General features: G+C 44.2%; 1 protein-coding gene across 2 annotated transcripts in view; it reads left to right on the top strand.

Moving 5' to 3' along the window:
- PARG (poly(ADP-ribose) glycohydrolase) overlaps positions 1-27,927 on the top strand; it is a 184,289-nt gene that overhangs the window by 22,578 nt on the left and 133,784 nt on the right. For both annotated transcript variants that reach the window (XM_054729273.1, XM_054729274.1), the window contains one exon: positions 5,047-5,121. In XM_054729273.1, coding sequence (XP_054585248.1) covers positions 5,047-5,121 — 75 coding nt within the window. The remainder of the gene's footprint in view (positions 1-5,046; positions 5,122-27,927) is intronic.

The following is a 27,927-nucleotide window of genomic DNA, read 5'->3' as shown; positions in this document are numbered from 1 at the left end:
TACTCCTCACCTGAGGATATTTTTCCCATTGATTTTTAGAGAGAGTAGAAGGGAGGGAGGGAAGGGGAGGAAGAGGGGGATGGGAGGAAAGAGAGAGAGAGAAAGGGAGAGGGAGAGAGAGAGAGAGGGAGAGAGAGAGAGGGAGAGAGAGAGATTAGTTGCCTCCTGCATGCACCTGACGAGGGAAGGGGATGGAACCTGCAACCAAGGTATGTGCCCTTGATTGGGAATTGAACCCGAGACCATTCGGTGTACAGGTGTACAGGCCAACACTCTAACCACTGAGCAACACTGGCCCGAGCTTTATTGATTTTTTCTAAGAACTGCACCTGATCATTAGAGTTGTGGCTCATAGCCGTCACCAGGTTAGCAACTCCTGGCTCCCCTTTAAAGAGAGTGGCTGTGCTGTCCCATTGCCTGAAGCGCCACCTTCTGCACATACGTTTTTTTAACCACTGATTCGAACCCCAAAGTAATATGCTGAGAAACTTGAAAAAATACTATATAAAGAAAAAATTCTCATTTTGTATTTGCTACTTTTCTTACTAAGCACAGTTGGTGAATGTTGATAGATGCAAAGATGGGATCTGTATGCAGAACATTAACTTGCAAATACCAGGTGTACCATTACTAATGTGAAATTTTTTCAATAGATGGAGTTACACATATGTTGATATATATGCAATTTGATATGTATGCTATTTTGTTGTATTGACAGCAAGCTTCAAAACTTCATATGTCAAATTTGCTGAAGGTGTAAACATAGATGTTTTTATGCTTAAAAATGTCGAATTTCGTGCCATAAAAAGAGCATTTGTGGGAAGTTTTAATTCATTACTTTCTTTTGAAGAAAAAGTTATCATATACTTAGGGAAGCTTATGGTGAACATGCTCCATCTCAAGATACTTGTGTACGCTGGTTTAAATGCTTTAAAAGTGATGATTTCGATGTGAAAGACAAAGAACGTCCAGGTCAACCGAAAAAGTTTGAAGACCAACAATTACAAGCATTATTGGGTGAAGATGCGTGTCAAACTAAAAAACAACTGCAGAAAGATTAAATGTTGCTCAGCAAACAATTTCTGATCGTTTACAAGCAATGAGAAAGATTTGAAAGGAAGGAAAATGGGTGCCACATCAACTGAATGAAAGACAAATGGAAAACTGAAAAGTCAGTAAAATGTTGCTTCAACCGCACGAAAGAAAGTATTTTTTGCACCGAATTGTGACTGGCGATGAAAAGTGGATTCTATTTTGAGAATCCCAAATGCACAAAATCATGGGTTGATCCAGGTCAACCATCAACATCGACTGCAAGGCCAAATCGCTGTGGAAAGAAGACAATGCTCTGCATTTGGTGGGATCAGGAATGTGTGGTGTATTATGAACTTCTAGAACCAGGTGAAACCATTAATACTGATCACTACCAACAACAAATAATCAATTTGAACCACGCTTTGATCGTGAAACGACCAGAATGTGCCAGAAGATACGGCGAAGTAATTTTGCTTCATGATAACGCACCATCACAAACTTTAAAACCAGTGAAAGACACGTTAAAAGATCTTGCCTGGGAAGTATTAACCCACCCGCTGTATTCACCAGACCCTGCTCCTTCAGATTACCACTTGTTCGGATCGATGGCACATGCACTTTCTGAGCAGCACTTCATAACATACGGAGGAGTTGAAAATTGGGTCTCTGAATGGTTGGCCTCAAAACAAGAAAAGTTCTATTGGGATGGTATCCACAAATTACTGAAAGATGGGGGAAATGTGTAGCTAGCGATGGACATTACTTTGAATAAAGCCCTTTTGATGTTTCTCTGGAAATTATCATGTTTTCTTTGATTACAAAATCCACCGTTATTAACCGGTACACCTAGTAAATATGATAGTGGTAGAGATTCTTTAGTTTGACATCCTGAACTGCAGTGGATCTTAGAATGGCTCAATCTTCTGATCATTTTTATTTATTTCAAGTACCAGCCTTCATTCTATAGTGTGTTGTCTTTTGGCCCTTGTATTCTAAAACCACAGTTTAATAATATAAAACACCAAAATAGGCCATCCAAGAGTACTATCTAAACTCTTTTTGAGAAACAATGTCTTAGTGCCTTTATTACCTAAAAACAGGATTATTGAAGAATTTTCCTATTTTTTTAAAAGCTTAAATGCAGAATAATCATAGTGTTTTAAATTACATTGTCCACTCACCTTTTTAGCAATTCCTTAGTGTTCCATGATTGCTTTAGGAAGGATAACTGCTGTAATCTGAATTTCCTTTGTTTATTTTACAGTAGATTCAACAGAACAGAGTAATCCATTGAGATATTCTCCTATAATTGTTTCCTTTGTTGAAAGAACGATAAAAGGGTGGGGCAAAAGTAGGCTTACAGTTGTAAGTACGTGAAACACAGAGTTTATTCTTGTATTATTATTACTATTGTATTTTCCATATGAACAACGGTAAACCTACTTTTGCCCCACCCTGTAAATATACTCTTTTTGCTATTTTTATGCATTTGGTGTTAAGAGAACTTAGAGATGTTAAAATTTTTAAAAAAGTAATGTCCTCAAAAGTTGATTTACATAGTAATATTTCTATAAGTGAAGTGTCGGATAATTTGCAAGGAGTGGACTTCTTTGTGCTTTATTGAATTGTGCTATCATGAATTATGAAATAAAAACTCACTTAGAAAGTGATAGCTTGAATAGAGAATGATAGGAAACCTCATAGTAGACTACTTTTGAGACCTGAAGACTGAAGTAAAAGAAGATGTTAGGAGTTAATACTAATTATAAAACCCCATTAAATAGGAGTGTAAACGCTACTTAAAGTGTTTTTTCTTACCAACTTTGAGGAATAATTTACATATAAGAAACTGCATGTTTTTAAAATATGTAATCTGATGAGGTTTGCATACATCTGTTAAGCCCCCACTACAGTCAAGATACAGAGTATTCCTGTCACCACCAAAGATTCCTTTTACCCCTTTGTGGTTGATTCTTCTTTCTGCACTGGTGCCAGGCAACTATTGATCTGTTTTTTTTGGTTTGTTTATATTTTTATATGAATGGAATCACATAGTATGTAGAATGAAGATTTTTGAGATTTATCCATGTTGTTTAGTGTATCAGCTGTTTGTCCCAGTATATGCATTGTTTGTCCATTTACCTGTTGATAGACACTGCTATTTAATACTTTGTGTGAGGTTCTGAAATCAGTTACAAGTAATTAGGAAAAAAAAATCCTTAAAATCTCTTTTTTTCTCTTCCTAATGGAAAATCTTGTATTATGGCTGTGAGAGAAAAATAAAACATTTTTTTGGCCATGTTATTTTATGGTTGATGTCCCCCCACCCCCCACCCCTTTTTGAAAGAACTTGAATATCCCCTGATTCCAAGTAAACAATATACACTTTTGTTGGCTCAGTTTTTAACCTAGATAGATGCTTGGTGATTATTCTGTGGCATGAAGTATTTTTTAGGAACTCTTTGGCAGAGTTAATTTTTAAAAACTTCTTTAATGATGAAGAAATTTGGAAGATTTATAGTAATGATCTGTGTTTTTTCAGATTTACCTACACTTACAGTAAAAAAAATTGGGTATGTATTATAAGTATTAACAGTTATTTATAAATATTGCATATTTATTACTTTATTGAGATATGCACATTATAAAATATAATCAAAATAGAAATTTAAAAGGATGAAATAAAATATAATTGTAAATAACAGTTCTTTCTGCAAAACTAATGATTATTTTATGCATAACCCACTCTGGTGTTAAAAAAACAAAATTCAACTGAGTACATTTTAAAGATCTTAACAGCTTTATTCAACGATTCATGCATTTGGGCAACAGATAGAAAGGAGCTCCGAGGAGCTGTGCAAAATAAAGACTTATAAAAAAGAAGGGAGCGGGAACAAGGAAGTTATTGTAGCCAAATGGATTGGCTGTTGCAAGGTCACTTTCCTTCAGGGAATGGCAAGGGTCTATCAGGCAGATTACGTCCCTGGTGCCAACCAGGTGATTCCTGATTGATGGTTTAAGATTCTGTTTATGGGAGAGCCAAAACTGTAATTGTTTGGTTTGGTGACGTGGGGTTCAGCATGTGTCTCTGTTTTGGGCCTGCTGTCTTATTTTTAATACTACTTAACCCCATTATAAAGTACTGCCTATTCCGACAGTTAAATGTTATACCAGTAGATGGTGAACTATTTTAACTTTTCATTCTACATAAATCCTTAGTTTGTGTGAACTGCTGGGGGAAGATAACTATTAATATGTAGCTTATAAAAATAGTGGATAATAAAGGGGAAATACAATTTTGTGCTTTGAGGCAGTGTCTCTCAATTTTTTTATTTTATTATTATTGCCCTTTCAACCAGGGACCCTTTTCACGTATTTGTTTCCTAATTTACTGACCCCATGACATTTAAAAAAATATATATTTTTTATTGAATTCAGAGAGGAAGGGAGAGGGAGAGAGATAGGAATATCAATGACGAGAGAGAATCATTGATTAGCTGCCACCTGCATACTCCATACTGGGGATCGAGCCTGCAACCTGGGCATGTGCCCTGACTGGGAATCAACCATGACCTCTTGGTTCATAGGTCAACACTCAACCACTGAGCCACACAGTCCGGGCTGAAATTTTAATACTGTAAATATACTGTATGTCTGTATACACAATGTGACCCTTTTAATGGCCAGAAATCATAATTTTTAATTTTTTAATCCTCAAGATCTAATTTTTGTCTACTTAATTTGTATTAATTATCTCTATTTAGAAGGTATGTTTTAGAATAATTGTTTTTCCGTTATTACTTGACCTATCTAATCTCACATTTCTTAAGTAAATAATAAATTAGTATGTATTCTATTGGTTCATAGCTACTTATGTGGAACAGTTAATGGTAGGAGGAAGTTTGTCTAGCATTAAGAATTTTACTGGAAGTAGTTCATTAAGGAGACAGTCTATTCATAGATAATTCACTTGACTCTATCATGAGGTTTTTCTTTATGCTTTTTCCATAGGATGCTATTCTGAAATACAATGTGGCATATTCTAAGAAATGGGACTTTACAGCTTTGGTTGATTTCTGGGATAAGGTAAGAGTATGCTTATTTCTTTAACTATGAAAATAATATGACAACTATAAAAAAGTTTAAGAAAAATATCTGTAATTCTGTCACACTAACATAATTATCTTTTATTTTTGTGAAAAATATTTCCTGTTATTTTATATGCATTTATAGGAACTAATTTTGAATTTTGTTTTATTCTTTTTCTTTTAAAATTTTATACCATTATCAACATTATCAGTGGCTGCATATTTCACAACTAGTTTTTGAGAATTTAATGATTCCCATATTCTTAGACATCTAGGTTGTATCTAGTTTATGTACATACACACACATGCACATACATATATACAGTTATGTGCCACTTAACAAATGGGATACATTCTGAGAAATGAATCCTTAGGTGATTTTGTTGTCCTGTGAACATCATAGATGTTTTATACTTACACAAACCTAGATAATATAGCCTTCTATACATCTAGGCTATATCTTACAGCCTATTGTTCTTAGGCTACAAGCCTGTGCAACATGTTACTGTACAAAATAAAACAGCATGAGATTAAATCATATATAAGATCCATCACCACACTGCTCACACCAACACCTAACTTCTGGCAACCACTAATCTTCTCCATCTCTATAATTTTGTTATCCTTTTTATTGTTGGGTAGTATTCCATGATGTAGATATATCATAATTTGTTTAATCATAGTCACATTTCAGGATATTTGGGTTGTTTCCTGTTTTTGGCTATTACAACAAATCTACCATGTACTGTTGTGTGCAGGTTTTTACATGAACATACATTTTTATTTCTCTGAGATAAATGCCCAAGAGTGTGATTGTCAAATTGATAAGTGTATTTTCAGTTTTAGAAGAAATTGCCAGTATACTTTTGCTAGATAAGCCTCCCAAAGAAAGATACTTTATATACAATCTTTAAAAATTTTTTAAAATATTTTTTCTCACATTCATTCATATTATGTATGTTTCATTTACAAATAATAGAAATAGTAATTTTAGAAATGGAAACATTTTGAATTGAAGTATTTTCAATATTACATAACTTTGATTTACCTAAAAGAGAATAATTATTGAACTTTGAATAGGTCCTATCTTTTTTATACTAGAGGCCCGGTGCACAGATTCATGCACTGGTGGGGTTCCTTGGCATAGCATGCAGTGATTGGGCTGAAACTGGCAGTCCAACACCACCTGCTGCTCCTGCCTGCTGCTCCCGGCCCTGCTGTGCTTGCCGCAGGTTCACTCCCAGTCAGTTCCAATTGGGAGAGGCTCACACCACTGCAGCAGCACTCGCCAGCCGTGAGCCCTGTATCTGGTGCCTGGCGGTTAGCTGAGCAGCACTCCCACTGTGGGAGCACACTGACCACCAGGGGACAGCTCCCACATTGAGCATCTGCCCCCTGGTGGTCAGTGTGCATCATAGCGACTGGTCTATTGGTCAGTCACTTAGGCTTTTATATTTATAGATTGGGGCTGTTCCCTCTGCGGCCCTTTTTTCAGATAAATAACTCTGAGCTAGAATAATATTGTTATTATTTCTATTGTAAATAAATACTTGTGATTTAGAGATGGACTTTTTTGGTCAGAGTGACATAGATTGTCCCTGGCAGAGCAATGTATCCAAATCAGTGTTCTTTCTACTATTGCCTGCAATCTAATAATAGAGTAATATGCAAATTAGCCATCACTCCGCGACAAAATGGCAGCGCCCATGGCCACAAGATGGCGGCGCCCAGTCCTCTTAGTTCCGAGCCCTAGCATGCGATCCGGGGCAAAGCGGCCGCGGGCTGGGGGGCCAGAGGGCTCAGGCCGGCCGACAGCGCCCTGCCCCTGAGGCCCGGTGCATGATCCGGGGCAAAGCGGCTGCAGGCTGGGGGGCCGGGGGTCTCAGGCCGGCCGACAGCGCCCACCCCCAGGCCCGGTGCACGATCCGGGGCAAAGCGGCCGCGGGCTCTGGGGCCTCAGGCCGGCTGACAGCGCCCCACCCCGAGCCCTGGCGCAAAGTGCAAGATCCGGGGCAAAGTGGCCGTGGGCTCGGGGGCTGGGGGTCTCAGGCCGGCCGACAGCGCCCCGCCCCGAGGCCCGGTGCTCGATCCGGGGCAAAGCGGCCGTGTGCTCGGGGGCCTCAGGCTGGCCGACAGCGCCCCGCCCCCGAGGCCTGGTGCACAATCCGGGGCAAAGCGGCCGCGGGCTCGGAGGCCTCAGGCCAGCCGACAGCACCCTACCCCGAGCCCTGGCGCAAAGTGTGCGATCCGGGGCCAAGTGGCCGTGGGCTCGGGGGTCGGGAGTCTCAGGCCGGCCTACAGAGCCCCACCCCCGAGGCCCGGTGTACGATCCGGGGAAAGTGGCCTAGGGTTCGGGGGCTGGGGGTCTCAGGCCCGGGGGTGGGGGGGTCTCAGGCCAGCAGGGCAGTGCAACCCCAATGCGCAATCTTCAGGCCAGCAAAGGCAGCCTGGGCTGGAGCTGCCCACCGTCACCGGGCTAACCCCACTGGGCTATCCCCAGCCAGGCTAAGATGGCAGCCTGGGCAGAGGTCTCAGCCTGGCTGGGATGAGATGGCATTCTGGGCTGGGGTCTCAGCCTGGCCAGGGCCTGAACCCCTTCCAGCGGTGGCAGCCTGGGGTCTCAACCATTGAGTCACACCAGCCAGGCAGATATGAAGGAATCTTAAATGTTTCCTTTTTTATAATATATATTTTATTGATTTTTTTACAGAGAGGAAGGGAAAGGGATAGAGAGCTAGAAACATCTATGAGAGAGAAACATCGATCAGCTGCCTCCTGCACACTCCCCACTGGGTATGTGCCCCCAACCAAGGTACATGCCCTTGACCAGAATCGAACCTGGGACCCTTGATTCTGCAGGCCAATGCTCCATCCACTGAGCCAAACCAGTTAGGATTGTCCAATATGCTAAAGGAAAAAACCCTATCTAATAAAGAGGGAATATGCAAGGGAGGGCATTTGGGGGTGACTGGGGTGTCAGGGGAGGGCAGTTAGGTATCGATCAGGCTGGCAGGGGACTGGTTAGGGGGTGATCAGGCTGGCAGGCAGAGCAGTTAGGGGCAATCAGGAAGGCAGGCAGGTGAGTAGTTGGGAACCAGCAGTCCTAGATTGTGAAAGGGATGTCCGACTGCCTGTTTAGGCCCGATCCATTGGATAGGGCCTAAACAGGCAGTCAGACATCCCCCAAGGGGTCCCAGATTGGAGAGGGTGCAGGTTGGGCTGAGAGACACCCCTCCCCCTGTGCATGAATTTCGTGCACCGGGCCTCTAGTTAGAGTATATTGTCCCTTGGCACACACTCTCTCCTCCTACTTGCTGCCTTATTTTTTATGCAATAACTGACATGTTCCCTTCTTCCACTTTTCAATGCTTTACATATACCAAGTGCTCATAAGTAGTTATATACTAGATTTCAAAGGAGATCAAGTAGTCATATTGGTTTTCATGGTTACCAAGGTCTGGAGAATATTATCTAGAAGCAACAGTGCAAGTTAACAAAACTTCTTATGTTTCTGATTCCTGCCCCCGCTCCCTGTTCATGCTACAAAACACACCTAAGTATAACATACTTTGCTTCTCTAAGCATTTTTAGCTAGTGACGTTCTAGTGTTCTTGTCAGTTCATTTACTCTGGCATTACTGTACCTGATTTGTTTGTTCTCTGGACTGCTCATGGCAATCCACAAGAAAGTGTTTGGTTAAGTACATGATCAGGAAGCAGACATTAAGATTGTTGTGAATCTTTATAATTATTTCCTGTTAATTCAGAAGAGCCTGAACATATAAAAATGCATTTACAATAGTATAAATAACACCACCACTCACTTTTTTCCAGAAATGTTTTGATTATCTTTCAAAATATTTGTGAGGCAATGTGATGCACAGCTGGCTCTTAGATTTATTGTGTATCTGAATCCTGTGGAGGGCAGTTGAAACACAGATTGCTGATCACCACCCTCTTGAGTTTCTGATTTCGTAGGTCTGGGGTAGGACCTGAGACTTTGCATTTCTTTTCTTTTTTTAAATTTTTGGAGGTGACATTAGTTAAAATTGCACAGCATATATTGTATTGTGTGTTCACCACCCAAAGTCAAATCTTCTTTCACCACCATATATTTTACCTCCTTTACCCATTAGCCCCCTTTCCCTTGAGTAACCACCATATTGTTCTCTGTGTCTATGAGTTTTTGTTTGTTTGTCTTGTTCACTTGTTGCTTTCAGTTTTATATACCACATATGAGTGAAACCACATGGTTCTTGATGTTTTCTATCTTATCTCACTTAACATGATATTCTCAAGATCCAACCAGGTTGTTGCAAATTGCAGTATTTTATCTTATGGCTGAGTTGTATTTCATTGTATACTAGAGGCCTGGTGCACAAAATTCGTGCACTCGAAGAGGGGTTCCCTCAGCTCGGACTGCACCCTCTCGCAGTCCGGGAGCCATCAGTCAGACATCCTTAGTGCTGCCACGGAGGCAGGAGAGGCTCCCACCACTGCTGCTGCGCTAGCCAGCCATGAGCCCGGCTTCTGGCTGAGCAGTGCTCCCCCTGTGGGAGCACACTGACCATCAGGGGACAGCTCCTGCATTGAGCACCTGCCCCCTGGTGGTCAGTGCGTATCATAGCGACCGGCCATTCTGCTGTTTGGTCGATTTGCATATTAGCCTTTTATTATATAGAATAATGTATTATGGGCAAGGCCTCTAATTCAATTTTTTTTAGGTAGTTAAAGGGAGGGGCAGAATTTTCACTTGTGCCTGAAGCTAAAATTGCCCTTAGCTCAAAAATCTGCATATCACTGACACACATCTTGGTCAGGCTCATTCTGAACCCCCACACTGTTCTATTATGTGTATAAGTATTGGGAACCATCTTATCTCTTTAGTGAAAGGAACCTTTTGTTATGTTACAATGACTAACTTTATCTCATGAGTTGTGTTTTGGCTTCAAGCCTGTATCCAGTATTCATGCAGCAACTTCACCTCTTCTGTTCAATATTTACCTGGCATATTTTTTATTTTATTTTCTCTAAATCTTTCTAGATTTTTATGTATTAGATAGGAATAGCCCATGGACACAGACAATAGTCTGGCTAAGGCCTAGAAGGGGTGGGTGCAGGGTGGAGGAGATCAATGGGGGGGAAAAAACTAAAACAAAGGGACATCTGTAATACTTTCAACAATAAAGATATATCCTATCTAATAAAAGGGTAATATGCAAATTAACCATCACTCCATGACAAATATGGTGGTGCCCATAGCCACAAAGATGGCAGCGAGCTACGGAGCCGGTGGAGCAGGTGTGAGGCCTCATGCACACCCAGGCCGGCCGCTGAGGGAGACATGCAGGGAGTGCAATGGGGAGACATGCGGGGAGTGAGCGAGGTTCCCTATCTGGGGGTTCCAAATCTGCCATTGGTTCCTTTCACCACTGATTCCCCTCCTCGCAGATATCCTCCATGCAAAAGCTGTTCCGTGCAAATATGTCATGTCCTTATGGGTGAATCCTAAACTGAATGAGTGTCACATCTGGGCAACCTAACTCCTGTTAGAAAAAGGACCTGGGAGGAGGGATTTAGGAATCACAAAGCCATCGTGACCTGCTCGGTCTCTGGAACTGCTGTCAAACACAGGCAGTCTGAGACCCTCCCAAACACCACCTGAGCCAAACCTGAGAAACAAGATATTTTCAAGGCCCAAAGTTGACGGGGTAAAGGGGCAGGGGAGCAACGCAAGCAGAACAGCCAACTCAACCAAAGACTCAGAAGCCTAAGATAACGCAGAGAAGTGTCCTGGCCACCGATGCTCTCCTGTAGACGTGTTGCCCACACCCAGCTGGGGGGAGGGGGTGTGTCTGTGCAGAATTTAAGGCCACCGGCAGGAGGGAAAGTCGAAGCATGCCTAAGGATTTTTTGTACATGTCCCACAGTTGAGAAGCAGAGTCAGAATTAAGAAGCGAAGTCTTACCTCAGTGCTGGGGTGTTTAAAAAGTATCTAAAGATAGCAGTGCCATCGCCTGCAGCACTTCCGTTATCCAAAGAGCTAGCGCTGCAAACCTGGGCCTATCCGAAAGCACGGTGCTGCTGGAAGTTGCTCGCCCCACCTTCTCCAGCATGGTGGAGAAAGGCTGAGAGAGGAGAGGTGGATACGGTGGCTCCAGTGGTCCAAATCCTGTCGTTGTCTCTGTTACCTAGCCTCTGCGCCCTCCAGGACAGCCTCAGTACCAGTGCAGAGGAGGCTTTGGAGAGGGTAGTGGTGAGGAGAATGCTTCTGACTCTGGATAGCCCAGTGAAACCGCTGTCAAGAGCCTTTCTAGGGCTGGCAGGAAAACGCAGCAATGAGGGAAGAATAATGTCTCAAAACGAAGAGGTTGTTTTTTTTTTCCTCATCAGCAAAATGTGAATATTATCTAAACCACAGACTTTGCGAGAATTAATTGAAATAAAATTCCAGAAATTGTATAACAGTCAGGCTGAAGTGGATAGGATGGTCGACCGTGAGTGTGTTCCTATGCATGGAAAGGTTGTAGGTTCGATTCCAGGTCAGGGAACATACCTGGCACATACCTGGGTTTCAAGTTGGATCCCTGGTCAAGGCTCCTAAGGAAGGCAATTAAAGGGATATTTCTTACATTGATGTTTCTCTCTATCCCTCTCCCTTTCACACTCTCTAAAAATCAATGGAAAAATCAATTAATGCCATATCTACAAATGTGGATAATCTAAAAAGAAAAAAAAAAGAAGTGGGGGGGTCCTAACCAGTTTGGCTCAGTGGATAGAGCATCGGCCTGCGGACTGAAGGGTCCCAGGTTTGATTCTGGTCAAGGGCATGTACCTTGGTTGTGGGCACATCCCCAGTAGGGGGTGTGCAGGAGGCAGCTGATCGATGTTTCTCTCTCATCAATGTTTCTAACTCTCTGTTCCTCTCCCTTCCTCTCCATGAAAAAAATCAATAAGATATATTTAGAAAAAGAAAAAAAAACAGGGTAAAAGAGGTTGAATATGTACTGTATAATTTAAGGCGTGTAAAATAATATAAATTTTAAAAAATATATTTTATTGATTATTGATTTTTTACAGAGAGGAAGGGAGAGAGATAGAGAGTTAGAAACATTGATGAAAGAGAAACATTGATCAGCTGCCTCCTGCACACTCCCTACTGGGGATATGCCTGAAACCAAGGTACATGCCCTTGACCAGAATCGAACCTGGAACCCTTCAGTCTGCAGGCCGATGCTCTATCCAATGAGCCAAACCGGTTAGGGCATAATATAACTTTTCAGGGGCATATATGTTATCTATACTAATAAAAGGGTAATATGCTAATTAGACCAGACATCTTTCGAACATCCATCCTGACGTCCTTCCAGACAAAGCTGTGGCGGTGGGGGCTGAGGCAGAGGCTGTTAGGGGCAATCAGGCTGGCAGGGGAGGGCACTTAGGGGCAACCAGGCTGGCAGAGGAGGCCACTTAGGGGCGACCAGGTCGGCAGGGGAGCAGTTAGGTGTCGATCAGGCTGGCAGGGGAGTGGTTAGGGGGTGATTAGGCTGGCAGGCAGGCAGGCAAGCAGTTGGGAGCCAGCAGTCCTGGATTGTGAGAGGGATGTTCAACTGGGATGTCCTGTGGGATCGGGCCTAAACCGGCAGTCGGACATCCCCCGAGGGGTCCCACATTGGAGAGGATTCAGGTTGGGCTGAGGGACACCTCCCCCCCCCCCCCCCCCCCCGTGCACGAATTTCGTGCACTGGGCCTCTAGTTTTAAATAAAGGAAAACATCTTATTTGAAGAGTTTTATGTGAAATAATATAAGTAATTGCTGTACACTGTACTTTATATTCTCAACTCCTCTCAAAGAGATATTAATTGACCCTATGTTCACTGACTGCAGGACTGACTTCCGCCACGCCGACACAGCACTGACTGCCATGGGGGCTGTGATCAGACCCTCTCTCCCAGCCTCTGTCCGGGCCTGATTGCAGCCTCCTCAGCAGTCAGTGCTGGGTCGCTGAGGCGCCCACAGCTCGGCAGTCAGTGCTGGGTTGCCACGACGACCCAGCACTGACTGCAGGACTGAATTCCGCTATGCCAACCCAGCAATGACTGCCACTGGAGCTGCGATCAGACCCTGCTTCTCTCTCCTGGCCTCTGTCCGGGCCTGATTGCAGCCCCCTTGGCAGTCATCCTATCCACTGCAGGACTGACTTCTGGTGTTCGGTCAAGCCTTTGGTCGTTTTGGATGTTACAGACCCTTGCTCTTTATAGATAGATCGATAGATAGATAGATCGATCGATCGATCGATCGATAGATAGATAGATATGTACCACACCTTCATCTAATTATCTATCAAAGGACACTTCAGTTGTTTCCATGTGTTGGCCATCGTGAATAATGCTGCAGTGACCATAGGGGTACATATATCTTTACTAATAAATGTTTTCAAATGTTGGGGCTAGGTACCCAGGAGAGGGATTTCTGGGTCACATGGTAGCTTTATTATTTTTTGAGGAACTACCAGACTTTTCCATAGTGGCTATACCAGTCTACATTCCCACAAGCATTGAATGAGGGTTCCTCTTTCTCCACAATCTCTCCAACACTTGTTATTACTTGCCTTGCTGAAAATAGCCATTCTAACAGGTGTGAAGTGGTATCTCATTGTAGTTTTGATTTGCATTTCCCTAATGGCTAGTGAAGTTGAACATCTTTTAATATATCTGTTGGCTGTTTGTATGTCTTCTTGGAAGAGGTGTCCAGGTCTTCTGGCCATTTTTTAAACTGTTTGTTTGTTTAGTGTTGAGTTGAATGAGTTCTTTATATATTTTGAATATTAACGCTTTTTTGGAGCTGCTGTGCAAATATCATCTCCCATTCATTTGGCTGTCTTTTTTTGTTGTTGTTGGTTTCTTTTGCTTTGCAAAAGTTTTTTTAGTTTCATATAATCCCGTTAATTTATTTTTGCCTTTATTTCCCTTGCTTTTGGGGTCAAATTCATAATATGTTCTCTACAACCAAGGTCCATAAGTTTGGTACCTATGTTATCTTCTATATAACTTATTGTTTCAAATATTATATTTAGGTCTTTGATCCATTTTTAAAAATACTGTTTTTATTGATTTCAAAGAGAGGAAGGGAGAGGGAGAGAAGATAGAAACATCATTGATGAGCCTGGCTGATCCTGATGTATTATTTTTTTAATGTATTTGATTTGCTAGTATTTTTTAAAAAAGATATTTGTATCTGTATTCATTAGAGATATTGGGCTGTAGTGTTCTTTTTTATTTTTTTTAAATCTTGTAGTGTTTGTTTGTTTTGCATCATCCTTTCCAGGTTTTGGTATTAGGGTAATTTGGCCTCATAAAATGTATTAGGAAATGTTGCCTCTTCTCAACTTAAAAAGAATATATATTTTTATTGATTTCAGAGAGGAAGGGAGGGGGAGATAGAGATAGAAACGTCAGTGATAAGAAAGTCATTGACCAATTGATCAGCTGCCTCCTGCATGCCCCCTAGTAGGGATTGAGCCCAGAATGTGAGTATGTGCCCTTGACCGGAATTGAACCTGGGACTCTTCCGTCTGCAGGCCAACACTCTATCCATTGAACCAAACCAGCTAGGATGTCTTCTCAATTTTTGGGAACAGTTTAAGTCTTCGAATGTTTGGTAGACTTCACTATTAAAGCCATTTGATCCTGGAGTTTTCCTATTTGGGAGATATTTGATGGTTTTTAAAATTTCCTCATTGTTGTTCGGTGTATTTAAGTTAGATTTTTTAATTCTTTAGTAATTTATATATTTCTAAGAATGAGTCCATTTATTCTAGGTTATTGAATTTGGTGACATGTAATCTTTAGTATTTTTTCACGATCCTTTGTATTTCTGTGGTGTCCTTTGTAATTTCTTTTCTTTTCTTTTTTTTTAAATATATTTTTATTGATTTCAGAGAGGAAGGGAGAAGGAGAGAGAGATAGAAACATCAGTGATGAGAGAGAATCATTGATTGGCTGCCTCCTGCACGCCCCCTACTGGATATCAAGCTCACCACCAAGGCATGTGCCCTTGGCTAGAATAGAACCTGGGACCCTTCAGTCTGCAGGCTGACGCTCTATCCACTGAGCCAAGCCAGCTAGGGCTGTAACTTCTCTTTCATTTTTTATTTTGTTTGAGTCTTTTCTCTTTTTTCCTTAGTGAGTCTAACTAGAGGTTTGTCAATTATATGAATGTATTTTAAGAACCAGCTCTGTGTTGCATTAATTTTTTGTATCGTCTTTTTGTTATCTATTTTATTTAAATCTGCTCTAATTTTTATTATTTCCTTCTTTCTGCTTGCTTTGGACTGCATTTTTTTTCTAGTTCTTTAAGATGTAATATTAGGTTGTTTATTTGGTATTTTTCTTGTTTCTTGAGATAGGCCTGTAATGGTATAAACTTCCCTCTTATTACTGCTTTCTCTGTATCTCAGAAGTTTTTTATGTCCCGTTGTCATTCTCAATTGTCTCTATGTATCTTTTGACTTCACCTTTATTTCTTCTTTGGCCCAGTCATTCTTAGTTGCATGTTGTTTAATCTCCACATATTTGTGGTTTTTCCCATTTTCTTTTTGCAGTTGATTTCCAATTTCAAAGCATTGTGGTCAGTGAATATGTTTGGTATGATTTCAGCCTTCTTAAATTTATTGAGGCTAGTTTTGTGTTCCAATATATGGTCTATCCTTTAGAATATTCCATATGCACTGGAGAAGAATGTATAATCTGATGTCCTGGGATGAAAGGGTCTGTAGATGTCAGTTATGTCCTTTTGGGCTACTGTGTAAGTTAAAACCAATATTTTTTAAATTGATTTTATGTTTGGATGCTCTAGGTAAAGCTGTCAATGGGGTGTTTAGGTCCCCTACTCTGATTGTTTTTTGTCAGTTTCTCTCTTTAGTTCTGTTACTAGTTGCTTTATATATTTCAGTGCTCCCTGATTGTATGCATATACACTGAGTGGCCAGATTATTATGATCTCTGAATGCATAATAATCTGGCCACTCAGTGTATATCCTATATAATAAAAGGCTAATATGCAAATTGTCCCCTCGACCAGGAGTTCGACCAGCAGGCGGGCTGGCCAACCACCCATGTCCCCTCCCCCTGGCCAGGCTGGCCAGAACCCACCCATGTACAAATTCATGCACCGGGCCTCTAGTGTACACACACACACACACACACACACACACTGATTGGCCAGGTTATTATGCATTCAGAGATCATAATAATCTGGCCATTCAGTGTATATTGAGAAATGTTTTTAATCTTGATGTGGTCTCCCCTTTATCATTATAAAATGTGCATCTTTGTCTCTTATTACCTTTCTTTATCTTCAAATCTATTTTGTCAAATGTAACTATGGCTACACATGCCTTTCTGTGGATGTTACTTCCACCCTTTCACTTTGAGTCTAACTTTGTCTTTGCAGTTTAGGTATGTGCCCTGAAGACAGCATATGGTTGGGTTCTGTTTTTTGATCCAGTCTGCTCCTCTGTGCCTTTTTATTTTTTATTTTGTTTTTTTCCTTTTTATTGAATTTATTGGGGTGACACTGGTTAATATAATTAATTATATAGGTTTCAGGTGCACAATTCCACAACACATAGTAATACACTGTATTGTGTGTTCACCACCCACAGTCATGTCCCCATCAATTACCATTTACCCCCTCTTCCACCTACCCTCACTCCCCCCCCCCCCCCCGCCCCAGCAGGCCACTCCCACACCCCAGCAAATGCCCTCACCCCCTAGTGACTGTGTCCATTGGTCATGCTTATATGCATGCATACAAGTCCTTTGGTTGATCTCTTACCCCCCCGCCCCCGCCTTCCCTCTGAGGTTTGACAGTCAGTTCAATGCTTCTCTGTCTCTGGATCTATTCTGGATCTGTTTTTATTCATCGGTTTATGTTGTTCACTATATTCCACAAATGACTGAGATCATGTGGTATTTATCTTTCTCCGTTTGGCTTATTTTGCTTAGCATAATGCTCTCCAGGCCCATCCATGCTGTTGCAAATGGTAAGAGTTCCTTCTTTTTTACAGCAGCGTAGTATTCCATTGTGTAGATGTACCACAGTTTTTTAATCCATTTCTGCTGATGGGCACTTAGGCTGTTTCCAAATCTTACTCTGTGCCTTTTTATTGGTAAATTCAAGTCACTTACATTTAGGGTGATTATTGATATACTGGAGGCCCGGTGCATGAAATTTGTGCATGGGTAGGGTCCCTAGGCCTGGCCAGCAATCAGGGCCATTTTGGGCCTTCTGGCTCCTGGCCAGGGCCTTCCTTCGTTCCGCACCGCCCCCTGGTGGTCAGCGCACGTCATAGCACGTGATTGAACTCCTGAGGTGACAATGTGCATATTAGGCTTTTATATTTATAGATAAGAATTTCCTGTAACCATGTAATGTTTTGTTTTCTTTTTTCTTTTTAATTTCTTTATTGATTAAGGTGTCACATATTTGTCCTCATCCCCCCATTCCCATCCCACACCCCTCCCCACCGATGCCCCAACCCCCTGTTGAACTTAACCGTTGGATAGGCTCATATGCATGCACACAAGTCCTTTGATTGATCTCTCCCCCCTCCCCCCAACCTCCCCATCCTCCCTCTGAGGCCCGCTAGTCTGATTGATGCCTCCTTGTTTCTGGTTCTGTTCTTGTTCATCAGTCTTTGTTTTTCATCATTTCCCCTAGATGAGCGAGATCATGTGTCCCTAGAGATATACTTATAAGAACTGAATGTGAGACGAGCAATAATAGTTATGCTGACAGGCAAATGAATCAGTCTGTAGTGAGTTTCTTTCTGGACCAACAGTTCTTTAGAGACCCAATTTCAATGTCCACCAGTACCTTATGTGTACATGTCAGCACTGACCCCTCAGCTCTGGATGGTGGACAAATGGTGGTAACGTAGGTCCGACTCCCTCTGGTTTGGTCTCGGCCGGACCCAGGGGCACGGCTTCACCCGGACTCAGGGGCACGTGGCCTCACCCAGACCCAGGGGCGCGTGGCCTCTCCCAGACCCAGGGGCGCGTGGCCTCACCCGGACCTAGGTGCGCGAGGCCTCACCCGGATCCAGGGACACATGGCCTCACCCGGACCCGGGGGCGCGTGGCCTCTCCCAGACCCAGGGGCGCGTGGCCTCACCCGGACCTAGGTGCGCGAGGCCTCACCCGGATCCAGGGACACATGGCCTCACCCGGACCCGGGGGCGCGTGGCCTCTCCCAGACCCAGGGGCACGTGGCCTCACCCGGACCTAGGTGCGCGAGGCCTCACCCGGACCTGGGGACACATGGCCTCACCCGGGCCCGGGGGGCGCGTGACCTCTCCCAGACCCAGGGTCGCGTGGCCTCACCTGGACCTAGGTGCGAGAGGCCTCACCCGGATCCAGGGACACATGGCCTCACCCGGACCCTGGGGCGCGTGGCCTCTCCCAAACCCAGGGGCGTGTGGCCTCACCCGGACCCGGGACCCAGCCTCACCTGGATCCAGGGACACATGGCCTCACCCGGACCCAGGCTCCAGCCTCACCCAGACCCAGGGGTGCGTGGCCTCACCTGGACCCAGGGGCATATGGCCTCACCTGGGCCCGGGGACACATGGCCTCACCCGGACCCGGGGGCGCGTGACCTCTCCCAGACCCAGGGGCGCGTGGCCTCACCCGGACCTAGGTGCGCGAGGCCTCACCCGGATCCAGGGACACATGGCCTCACCCGGACCCGGGGGCGCGTGGCCTCTCCCAAACCCAGGGGCGCGTGGCCTCACCCGGACCCGGGACCCAGCCTCACCCGGATCCAGGGACACATGGCCTCACCCGGACCTGGGCTCCAGCCTCACCCAGACCCAGGGGTGCGTGGCCTCACCTGGACCCAGGGGCACACGGCCTCACCCGGACCCGGGATCTAGCTTCACCTAGACCCTGGGGCACGTGGCCTCACCCGGACCCAGGGGCGCGTGACCTCTCCCAGACCCCTGGTCGCGTGGTCTCACCCGGATCCAGGGACGCACGGCCTCACCCGGACCCGAGACCCAGCCTTACCCGGATCCAGGGGCACACGGCCTCACCCGGACCCAGGATTCAGCTTCACCCGGACCCAGGGGCACATGGCCTCACCCGAACCCGGAATCCGGCTTCACCTGGACCCAGGGGCGCGTGGCCTCACCCAGACCCAGGGGCGTGAGGCTTCACCTAGACCCAAGGGCGTGTGACCACACCCGAGCCCAGAGGCTCGCAGCCTCGCCCAGACCCGGGTCTCAGCGGGGTTTCGTCTTCTTGATCCCAATTCCTATTGGTCATTTCCCTCTCAGCAATTCCTTCGGTCATTTTCTCAGAGCTCCAGGGCGGCTGCCGCAGAACTCGTTGGGCTCGGCGAAGCTCCGGTGTGCCCGGTGCGCGGCGGCGGGCTGGTCCGGTGTCACTGCATCGGCCCTTGGGTCTGCAGCGGTGGCCGGTCGCCGAGCGTGCGCACCTGGCCGCTTCCGGGGCGTTGAGATTCTTGAAGGACTCGGAGGTCAGCAAGCGCGGAGTCTCCCATCCCATGTCTCCCAGGGGCTCGTCTGTCCGTGCTCGGCAGCGAGTGGAGACGTCCCCTCAGCCGGAGACCGCCGGGGGAACTGCGCCGTGCACGTTCCAGGCCGCCATTGTGTCGCCTGAGCCGTAGTTCTTAAAGTGTGGACTTTGGGTCACCGGCATCAGCATCCTCCCGCGTACCCCTCTCTTTTATTCTAGTTGTAGAGCATCTGCTCAGCCAGCCCTCCGGTGGTTCTGTATGGTGTCTGCTCTGCTCTCCCGTCGTAGTCTCAAAATTGTTGTGGTAGGCAACGATCAGGCTTCCGCCCTATGTCTCCATCTTGGTCCTCCTTTGTACAGTTAAGTCTTGATTGTTGTTGGTGTCACTGGGAGGAATTGTCCTCCAGGCCAATTGGCCGTGAGGACCCTCTTTGTCTATATAGGAAGAGTTGCTGTGCACGAGACATGTTTATGGGCCGGGTCTTGATGCAGAAATGCTTTGGCGCTCACTGAGTCTGCCTCTTGAATGTGTCCCTTATGCGAGTGGTTGAAATCTGGTGGCATCTCACACCAACCACTAGTTGCCCTCGTTTCTGGGTCTCCGATGGAGTGTAGGTCAGCTACTGCCTGAGGCACTCAGCAGGGAAAAGCTTCTGTGCTCAGCTTGAATGCGGCGGGGTTACAGGGTGGAGCCTACAACCTTGTCTTCCTGTCAGCCCCACCCTATGAGGTTCCTGTGTCTGTGTCCCTCTGTACTCCTTGAAAACACCTCTGAGAGAAACGCGCCCTGGAGTTTCGCCTGCTGCCAAACAGTCTAGTCTCTCCCCTAATGAATCTGGACTCCCAGATTCTCGCCTGGAACTGGGTTTCAGTGTAGTTGGAACTGGGTCTCAGCGCAGTCTGGCGCCTTTGTCTCCTTCCCAGCAGGGCCATTCAGTGGCGCAGGCAACAGTCCGTCCTCTGCGCGCCTTCCCGTGCGCGCCTCTGGAGCCCTGCCTTCCGCTGCTCCTCTGTGCCTCCGCCCCACAGCCCAAATTCATTCCCCCAGCGTGCGCCTGGCTTCCCAGGGTTTCACCCGGAACTGGGGTTCAGCACGGTCCGGAGCTTATGTCTCCTTCTCGCTAGGGCAGTTCAGTGGCGCAGGCAACAGTCTGTCCTCTGCGCACCTTCCCGTGCGCTCCTCTGGAGCTCTGCCTTCTGCCGCTCCTCTGTGCCTGCGCCCCACAGCCCAGATTCATTCCCCCAGCGTGCGCCTGGCTTCCCAGGGTTTCGTCCGGAACTGGGGTTCAGTGCAGTCGGAGCTGGTGTTCAGCACAATCTGGAGCTTTTATCTCCTTCCTGCTAGTGAACGCCAGCCAGGCCGTCCGCCGCCCCTTCCTCTCCGGCTCCGTCCTTCCCGCACGCGCGCGTGCTTGTGTCTCCGCCCGTTTCTCCACACCTCAGGCTTTTACGGCTCCTCTGATTATCTTTGTGGTTTTCTCTTTCCTTCTAGTTGTGGGCATTTCAGTCCGCCAGCTTTCCTGTGGTTCTGTATAATGTCTGTTTTGACTTTTAGTTGTATTTTTGAAATTGTTGTGCCCGGCTGTAGGTTAGGTGTTTAACCTATGCCGCCATCTTGGTTTTCCTAATGTTTTGTTTTCTAGTAGCTCTGTGCCTCTGTTGGTTCTTTTCCCTTGTGTTTAGGTCTGTTGTTTTGGTTGTTCAGATTCTATGATTTTTCCCCTTCTGTTTTTTCTTTTTTTATGTTATGTGTCTCAGATCTGGATTTTTTTGTGTGTGGTTACCATTAAATTTATATAAAAGAAACTTTATTATATCCAGTAATCATTTTCTTCTGAATTTAATCTCCATTCCCCTTTGCAAATTCAGACCTTTACCCCCTCCTGTTTTATGTTTTTGTTGTCACAAATTATCCCTATTTATGCTGTGTTCATTTTTAAATTGCAATAGCTATTGTCTTCTCTTTTTTAACTTTTTTTTTTTACCTCTTTTAACCTTTAAATTATATTTAAGTGTATATTACCCTATTCTGAAGAAAAAGAGTTGCAGTTTCCTGCTTCTATCTGTCTGTCATCTTACTCATAGTTTTGTAGCTTTTTGTCTTGTTGATTACGGTGGAATTTCCCCTTTTAGTTTTTCTATAATGGAGGTCTTATAGTCCTAATTTTCCTCAGCTTCTGTATGTCTGGAAAAATCTTTATTTCTCCTTCATATCTAAAGGATAACTTTGGTGGATATATTATTCTTGTTTGGTAATTTTTCTTTTTTTCAGTAGTTTGAATATTTGATTCCACTTTCACCTAGCTAACGGATTTTCTGCTGAAAAATCCAAGGATAATCTAATGAGATTTCCTTTAGCTGTTGCTGTCTTTTTTTTCTGACTGCCTGAGAATTCTTTCTTTGTTATTAATTCTTTTTTTAAATATGTTTTTGTTGATTTCAGAGAGGAAGGGGGAGAGAGAGAGAAACATCAATGATGAGAGAGAATCATTGATCGGCTGCCTCCTGCATACCTCCTACTTGGAATCGAACCCGAAACCCAGGCATGTGCCCTTGATCAGAATTGAACTCAGGACCCTTCAGTCTGCAGGCTGACACTATATCCACTGAGCCAAACCAGCCAGGACTGTTATTAATTCTTCACAGTTTTAATATAATGTGTCTTGGAGAAGGCCTTTCTGGATTGAGATAATTAGATACTCTGTTCGCTTCTTGGATTGGATGATCCAGCTCTTTCCATAGGTTTGGGAAATTCTCTTCAACTCTGTTTGAATAGGCTCTCTATTCACTTCTCCCTCTCTTCTTCTGGAGTGCACATTATTCTTGTATTGCTCTTTTAAAAAAACACACAAAACTTTATTGTTGAGAGTATCACAGATGTCCTCCTTTTTCCCCCCATTGCCCCCCTCCACCTGGTCCCCACCCTGCCCCAGGCCTTCACCACCATACTGTCTGTGTCCATAGGTAAGGTCTTTGGTTAATTTCTTCCCACCATCTCTCCCCTCTTCCCTCTGAGATTTGTCAGTCTGTTCCATGTTTCCATGCCTCTGATTCTATTTTATTCACCAGTTTATTTTGTTCATTAGATTTCTTGTTTATTTATTTTAATTTTTAGATTCAATTGTTGATAGATACTAGTATGTATTTATTACCATTTTATTGTTCATATTTTTTATCTCTTAACCTCCTCCTCCTGCTGCTCCTCCTGCTCCTCCTGCTCCTCCTCCTCTTCCTCCTCCTCCTGTTCCTCATCCTTCTTCTTTCTTCTTCCTTCTTTCTTCTTCTTCCTTCTTTCTTCTTTCTTCTTCTTCAGAATATCCTTCAACATTTCATGTAATGCTGGTTTGGTGGTGATGAACTCCTTTAGCTTTTTCTTATTTGTGAAGTTCTTTATTTGACCTTCAATTCTAAATGAGAGCTTTGCTGGGTCAAGTATTCTTGGTTGTAGGTCCTTGCTATTCATCACTTGGAATATTTCTTGCTACTCCCTTCTGGCCTGCAAAGTTTTTGTTGAGAAATCAGCTGAAGTCGTATGGGCACTCCCTTGTAGGTAACTAATTGCTTTTTTCATGCTGCTTTTAAGATTCTCTAAATTTGTCTTTAACTCTTGGCATTTTAATTATGATGTGTCTTGGTGTGGGCCTCTTTGGGTTCCTCTTCTTTGTATTGCTCTTTCTGATGGAGTCAGTTCTTGAGTTCTCTCTTTTTGTTTTGATTTTACCCCCAAGTTTCTCTCTTCTTCTATCTGCATTATGTCTAGATTTCTATCTTCTATATCACGAATTCTTTCTTCCATCTGGTTTGCTCTGTTTCTCGCGCTCACTAGTTCATTCTTCATCTCTTTTATTGAGATATTTACCTATTTGTTTCTTTTTTAAAGTTTCAGTCTCTTTAGTAAAGTACTCCTTTTGTTTGTTGATTTTATTTTTGAGTTTTCTTATATCTTGTTTAGATTTTTCAGAATTGCACTCTTCAATTCTCTGTTATTTAAATCATGTATTTTTGCCCTGACCAGGTTGCTCAGTTAGTTGGACCTTCATCTGTACACCAAAAGGTTGAGGGTTCGATATGTCAGGGCACATACCTAGGTTTTGGTTAGATCCCACTGAGGGAGTATATGAGAGGCAACTGGTCAGTGTTTCTGCCATCAATGTTTCTCTCTCTCTCTTTCTCAAATCAATAAAAACATATAATTGGTTGAGGATTAAAAAAATAATTAAATAGCCCTGGGTGGTATGCTCAGTGGTTAAAGCATTGGTCTATACCTAAGGAGTCACAGGTACAATTCCCAGTCAAGGGCACTTACCTGGGTTGTAGGTTCAAACCCTGGCTTCGGGTCAGGTGTGTGCGGGAGGCAACCAATCAATGTGTCTTTCACATCAATGTTTCTCTTTCTCTCCTTTCCACTCTCTCTAAAAATCATTGGGAAAAATATCCTTGGGTGAGAATTAACAATAACAATAACGATAAATAAATCAATCACATATTTCTATGTCTTTGAGTTTACTTTCTGGAGATTTTTCTTTTTGAGCTGCCTCATTACCTTGGTTACTTATTGTATTTGATTAATTCTTTCTCTGACTACACATCTATGGGAATGATAGCTAAGCTTTTTTATTTTTTTTTATTTTTTAAGAATGGCATTCTTTATTTAGCAGGTTGCTAAAAAGAAGTGTTTCTTTTGTTTTCCAGTAGGTGGTGATGAAGTACAAGTTTTTGTTTTCTTTTGCATTGCTCTGGCTTCTCAGATCTCTCCTGGACTGTGGAAAATATGTTGCCCTGTATTCTCTGGGCAGGTGGGCATCTCCTCTGTGACCAGTTCTACTTGGTTTCAGGGCACCACCCCTGTAGGAGAATGTGGGAGGAGGTGGTGATGGGGTTCCTAGCCCATGAAATCCCAGCACTGTCTCCTGCAACCAGATGCTGCCAGTGGTATCCCAGGTGCCCCACTGGGTTCAGCCCAGATGGATGGTGGCTGGGTGAGGTGGGTGAAGCCGGCTGGTGCATTTCTGGCATTGTTTTCTTCCCAGTAATGGTGACTGTCAGACCTCAGCTGCCTCACTTCTGTATTTCCACCCCTGCCACAGGATTACCTGCAGCATGCTGCCCCTGTGCTCAGGGAAAAGTGCTTCTGCCTCTCCAGTTCTCAGGACTGCATTGCAGATAATATGCCCTGTTGTCGGGCACTCACTGCTACTGCTTCTTCTGGGCCCACTTCTGGTTTTGGGAGGGTGAGGGGAGGTGAACTCTGGAAGGGTAAAGGAAGGTGGCCAGGACACCCCCCAACCCCACTTTGTTTTTTTTACCTTGCACTTGGCAATGACCACCACCAGACAACCAGGGCTGAATCTCTGCCCTTCGTCTTTACCTCGGTCACTGGGCTTATCTGCAGAATGTACCCACCACTCAGGCTGGAAGGCTTACACTCACTGTATCTCTCTGCTCCTTGGGGCTGCAGAGAGTGCAGGAGTTAACTCCATAAAGAGATCCACAGTAAATTTAGGGCTGGGCTGTGTGAGACTTTGCATTCTAATGGGTTCCTAGATGCTGCTGCTCCTGCTGCTGTTTCTGGTTCAGGGACCACACTTTGCAAACTTCTGGTGGAGAAAAGATCATATAGAAATGAGAATCTTGCCCTGGCTGGTTTGGCTCAATGGATGGAGTGTCGGCCTGCGGACTGAAGGGTCCTGGGTTCGATTCCAGCCAAGGGCACATGCCCGGGTTGCAGGCTCAATCCCTAGTAGGGAGCATGCAGGAGGCAGCCGATCAATGATTCCCTCTCATCATTGGTGTTTCTATCTCTCTCTCCTTCTCCCTTCCTCTCTGAAATCAATAAAATATATATTAAAAAAAGAGATGAAGTCTTAATTAAAAAAAAAGAAATGAGAATCTTAGGTTCTTATTTATTAATTAATTTAAATCTTTATTGTTGAGAGTATTTCAGGTGTCCCCCTTTTTTCCCACATATTGCCCTCCTGGACCCAGTTCCCACCCTGCCCCAGGCCTACACCACCCTATTGTCTGTGTCCATAGGTAATGCATATAAGATCTTTGGTTAATCTCTTCCCCCTTCCCCTTCCCTCTTCCTTCCGAGATTCATCAGTCTTTTCCATGTTTCCATCGCTCCCCTCGCCCCCCTCCACATTCTCTCACAGAGGTGCTGCCCTGAGACAGAGGAGAACTGGTCACAGAGGAGATGCCCACCTGCACAGAGAATACAGGGCACCATGTTTTCCACAGCTCAGGAGAGATCTGAGAAGTCAGAACAGTGCAGAAGAAATAAAAACTTGTGCTTCATCACCACCTACTGGAAAACAAAAGAAACACTTCTTTTTAGCAATTGATTCCATTTTATTCAATTAATTTTGGTCATTTGTTTCCTTTGTTTATTTTGACTTTTAGATTCAATTGTTGATAGATATGTATTTATTACCATTTTGCTGTTCACATTTTTCATTTTTTTCTTCCTCCTCCTCCCTCTTCCTCCTCCTCCTTCTCCTCCTCCTCGCCCCCTTCCCTCCTACTCCTCCTCCTCCTCCTCCATCCTTCCTTTCTTCCTCTTCCTCTTCCTCTTCTTAAAGAATACCTTTCAACATTTCATGTAATACTGGTTTGGTGGTGATGAATTTCTTTAGCTTCTTTTTGTTTGTAAAGTTCTTTATCTGGCCTTCAGTTCTAAATGAGCACTTTGCTAGGTAGAGTATTCTTGGTTATAGGTCCTTACTATTCATCACTTTGAATATTTCTTGCCACTTCCTTCTGGCCTGCAAAGTTTTTGTTGAGAAATCAGCTGTCAGTCATATGGATACTTCCTTGTAGGTAACTAACTGCTTTTCTCTTGCTGCTTTTAACATTCTTTTTTTTTTTTTTTTTTTGTCCTTAACCCTTGGTATTTTAATTATGATGTGGCTTGGTGTGGGCCTCTATGGGCTCCTCTTGTTTGGGACTCTCTGCCCTTTCTGGATTTGTAAGTCTTTCTTTCACCAAGTAGGGGAAGTTTTTTGTCATTATTTCTTTAAGTAGGTTTTCAATATCTTGCCTCTCTCTCTTCTCCTTCTGGCACTTTCATGATGCGAATGTTGGTATGCTTGAAGTTGTCCCAGAGGCTTCTTACACTATCTTCATATTTTTGGGTTCTTTTATCTTTTTGCTCTTCTGATTTGGTGTTTTTTTGCTTCCTCATATTTCAGATCATTGATTTGTTTCTTGGAATCCTCTACTCTGCTGTTGAGTCCCTGTAAATGATTTTTTATTTCAGTTAGTTTATGCTTAATTTCTGACTTGTCCTTTTTCATGTCTTTGAAATTCTCCCTAAGATCCTTGAAAGTCTCACTAAGTCTCTTGAAGCTCTCATTAAGATCCTTGAGCAACCTTATAACCACTGTTTTCAACTCTGTATCTGGTAGTTTGCTTAGTTCCATTTCTTTCATTTGTTACATTTCTCTGCATTTTGGCTGCTTCCCTGTGTTTGTTTCTATGTATTAGATAGAGCTGCTATGTCTCTTGGAATTGGTAGAGTGACCTTGTGCAGTAGGTGTCCTGTAGGGCCTAGTGGCTCAGCCTCCCCAGTCACCTGAGCTGGGCACTCTTAGGTGTGCCCCTGTGTGAGCTGTGTGCACAGTCTTGTTGTAGTTGAGACTTGATTGCTGTTGCCATCACTGGGAGGAATTGACCTGCAGTCCAATTGGCTGTGAGGACCAGCTGCAACTATAATGGAAGAGCTGCTGTACAGGAGACACTCGTATGGTGCAGGACTTGCTTCAGGGAGAGTTTTGTACTGAGTCTGCCCCTTGAGTGTGTCACTCGTGGATGTATAGAGTTGTAATCTGGTAGGGTTTGAAGCTTTTCACCGGGTGCACTTGCTCTGGGGTCTCCTGGGAGGTGCAAAGTCAGCCACTGCCTGGGGCCACCTGGCAGGAGCTATAGGGAGATCTGCAGAGGCTGCTACTTGTGTTGGGCTTAGAAGTGCCCAGGAGAGGCCAAGCTTGGAAACAAGGCAGACTGCTCCAAGTGGCAGGTCTTGGGCCTCTTATTGATAGGTATGGGGCACGTTAACACCAGCTGCTGCTTGTTTGAGAGATTTTAGGAGAGTCTGAAACCTGAGCCAGGACGGGACATTCATATGGAAAGCAGCTGCAAACAGCTTGGGTGGGGCTGTAAATTGGATGGGTTGGAGTCTCAGGCAATCACCAGGGCAGAGCAAACAGTGTGAGCCACGCTGATGGAAACTCAGATATGGCTGCCAGTCAGCTCTGTGATAGGGG

The sequence above is a fragment of the Eptesicus fuscus genome, chromosome 17, assembly GCF_027574615.1.
Source record: "Eptesicus fuscus isolate TK198812 chromosome 17, DD_ASM_mEF_20220401, whole genome shotgun sequence".
Classification (NCBI taxonomy): domain Eukaryota; kingdom Metazoa; phylum Chordata; class Mammalia; order Chiroptera; family Vespertilionidae; genus Eptesicus; species Eptesicus fuscus.
This window is presented reverse-complemented; position numbering and strand designations above follow the sequence as displayed.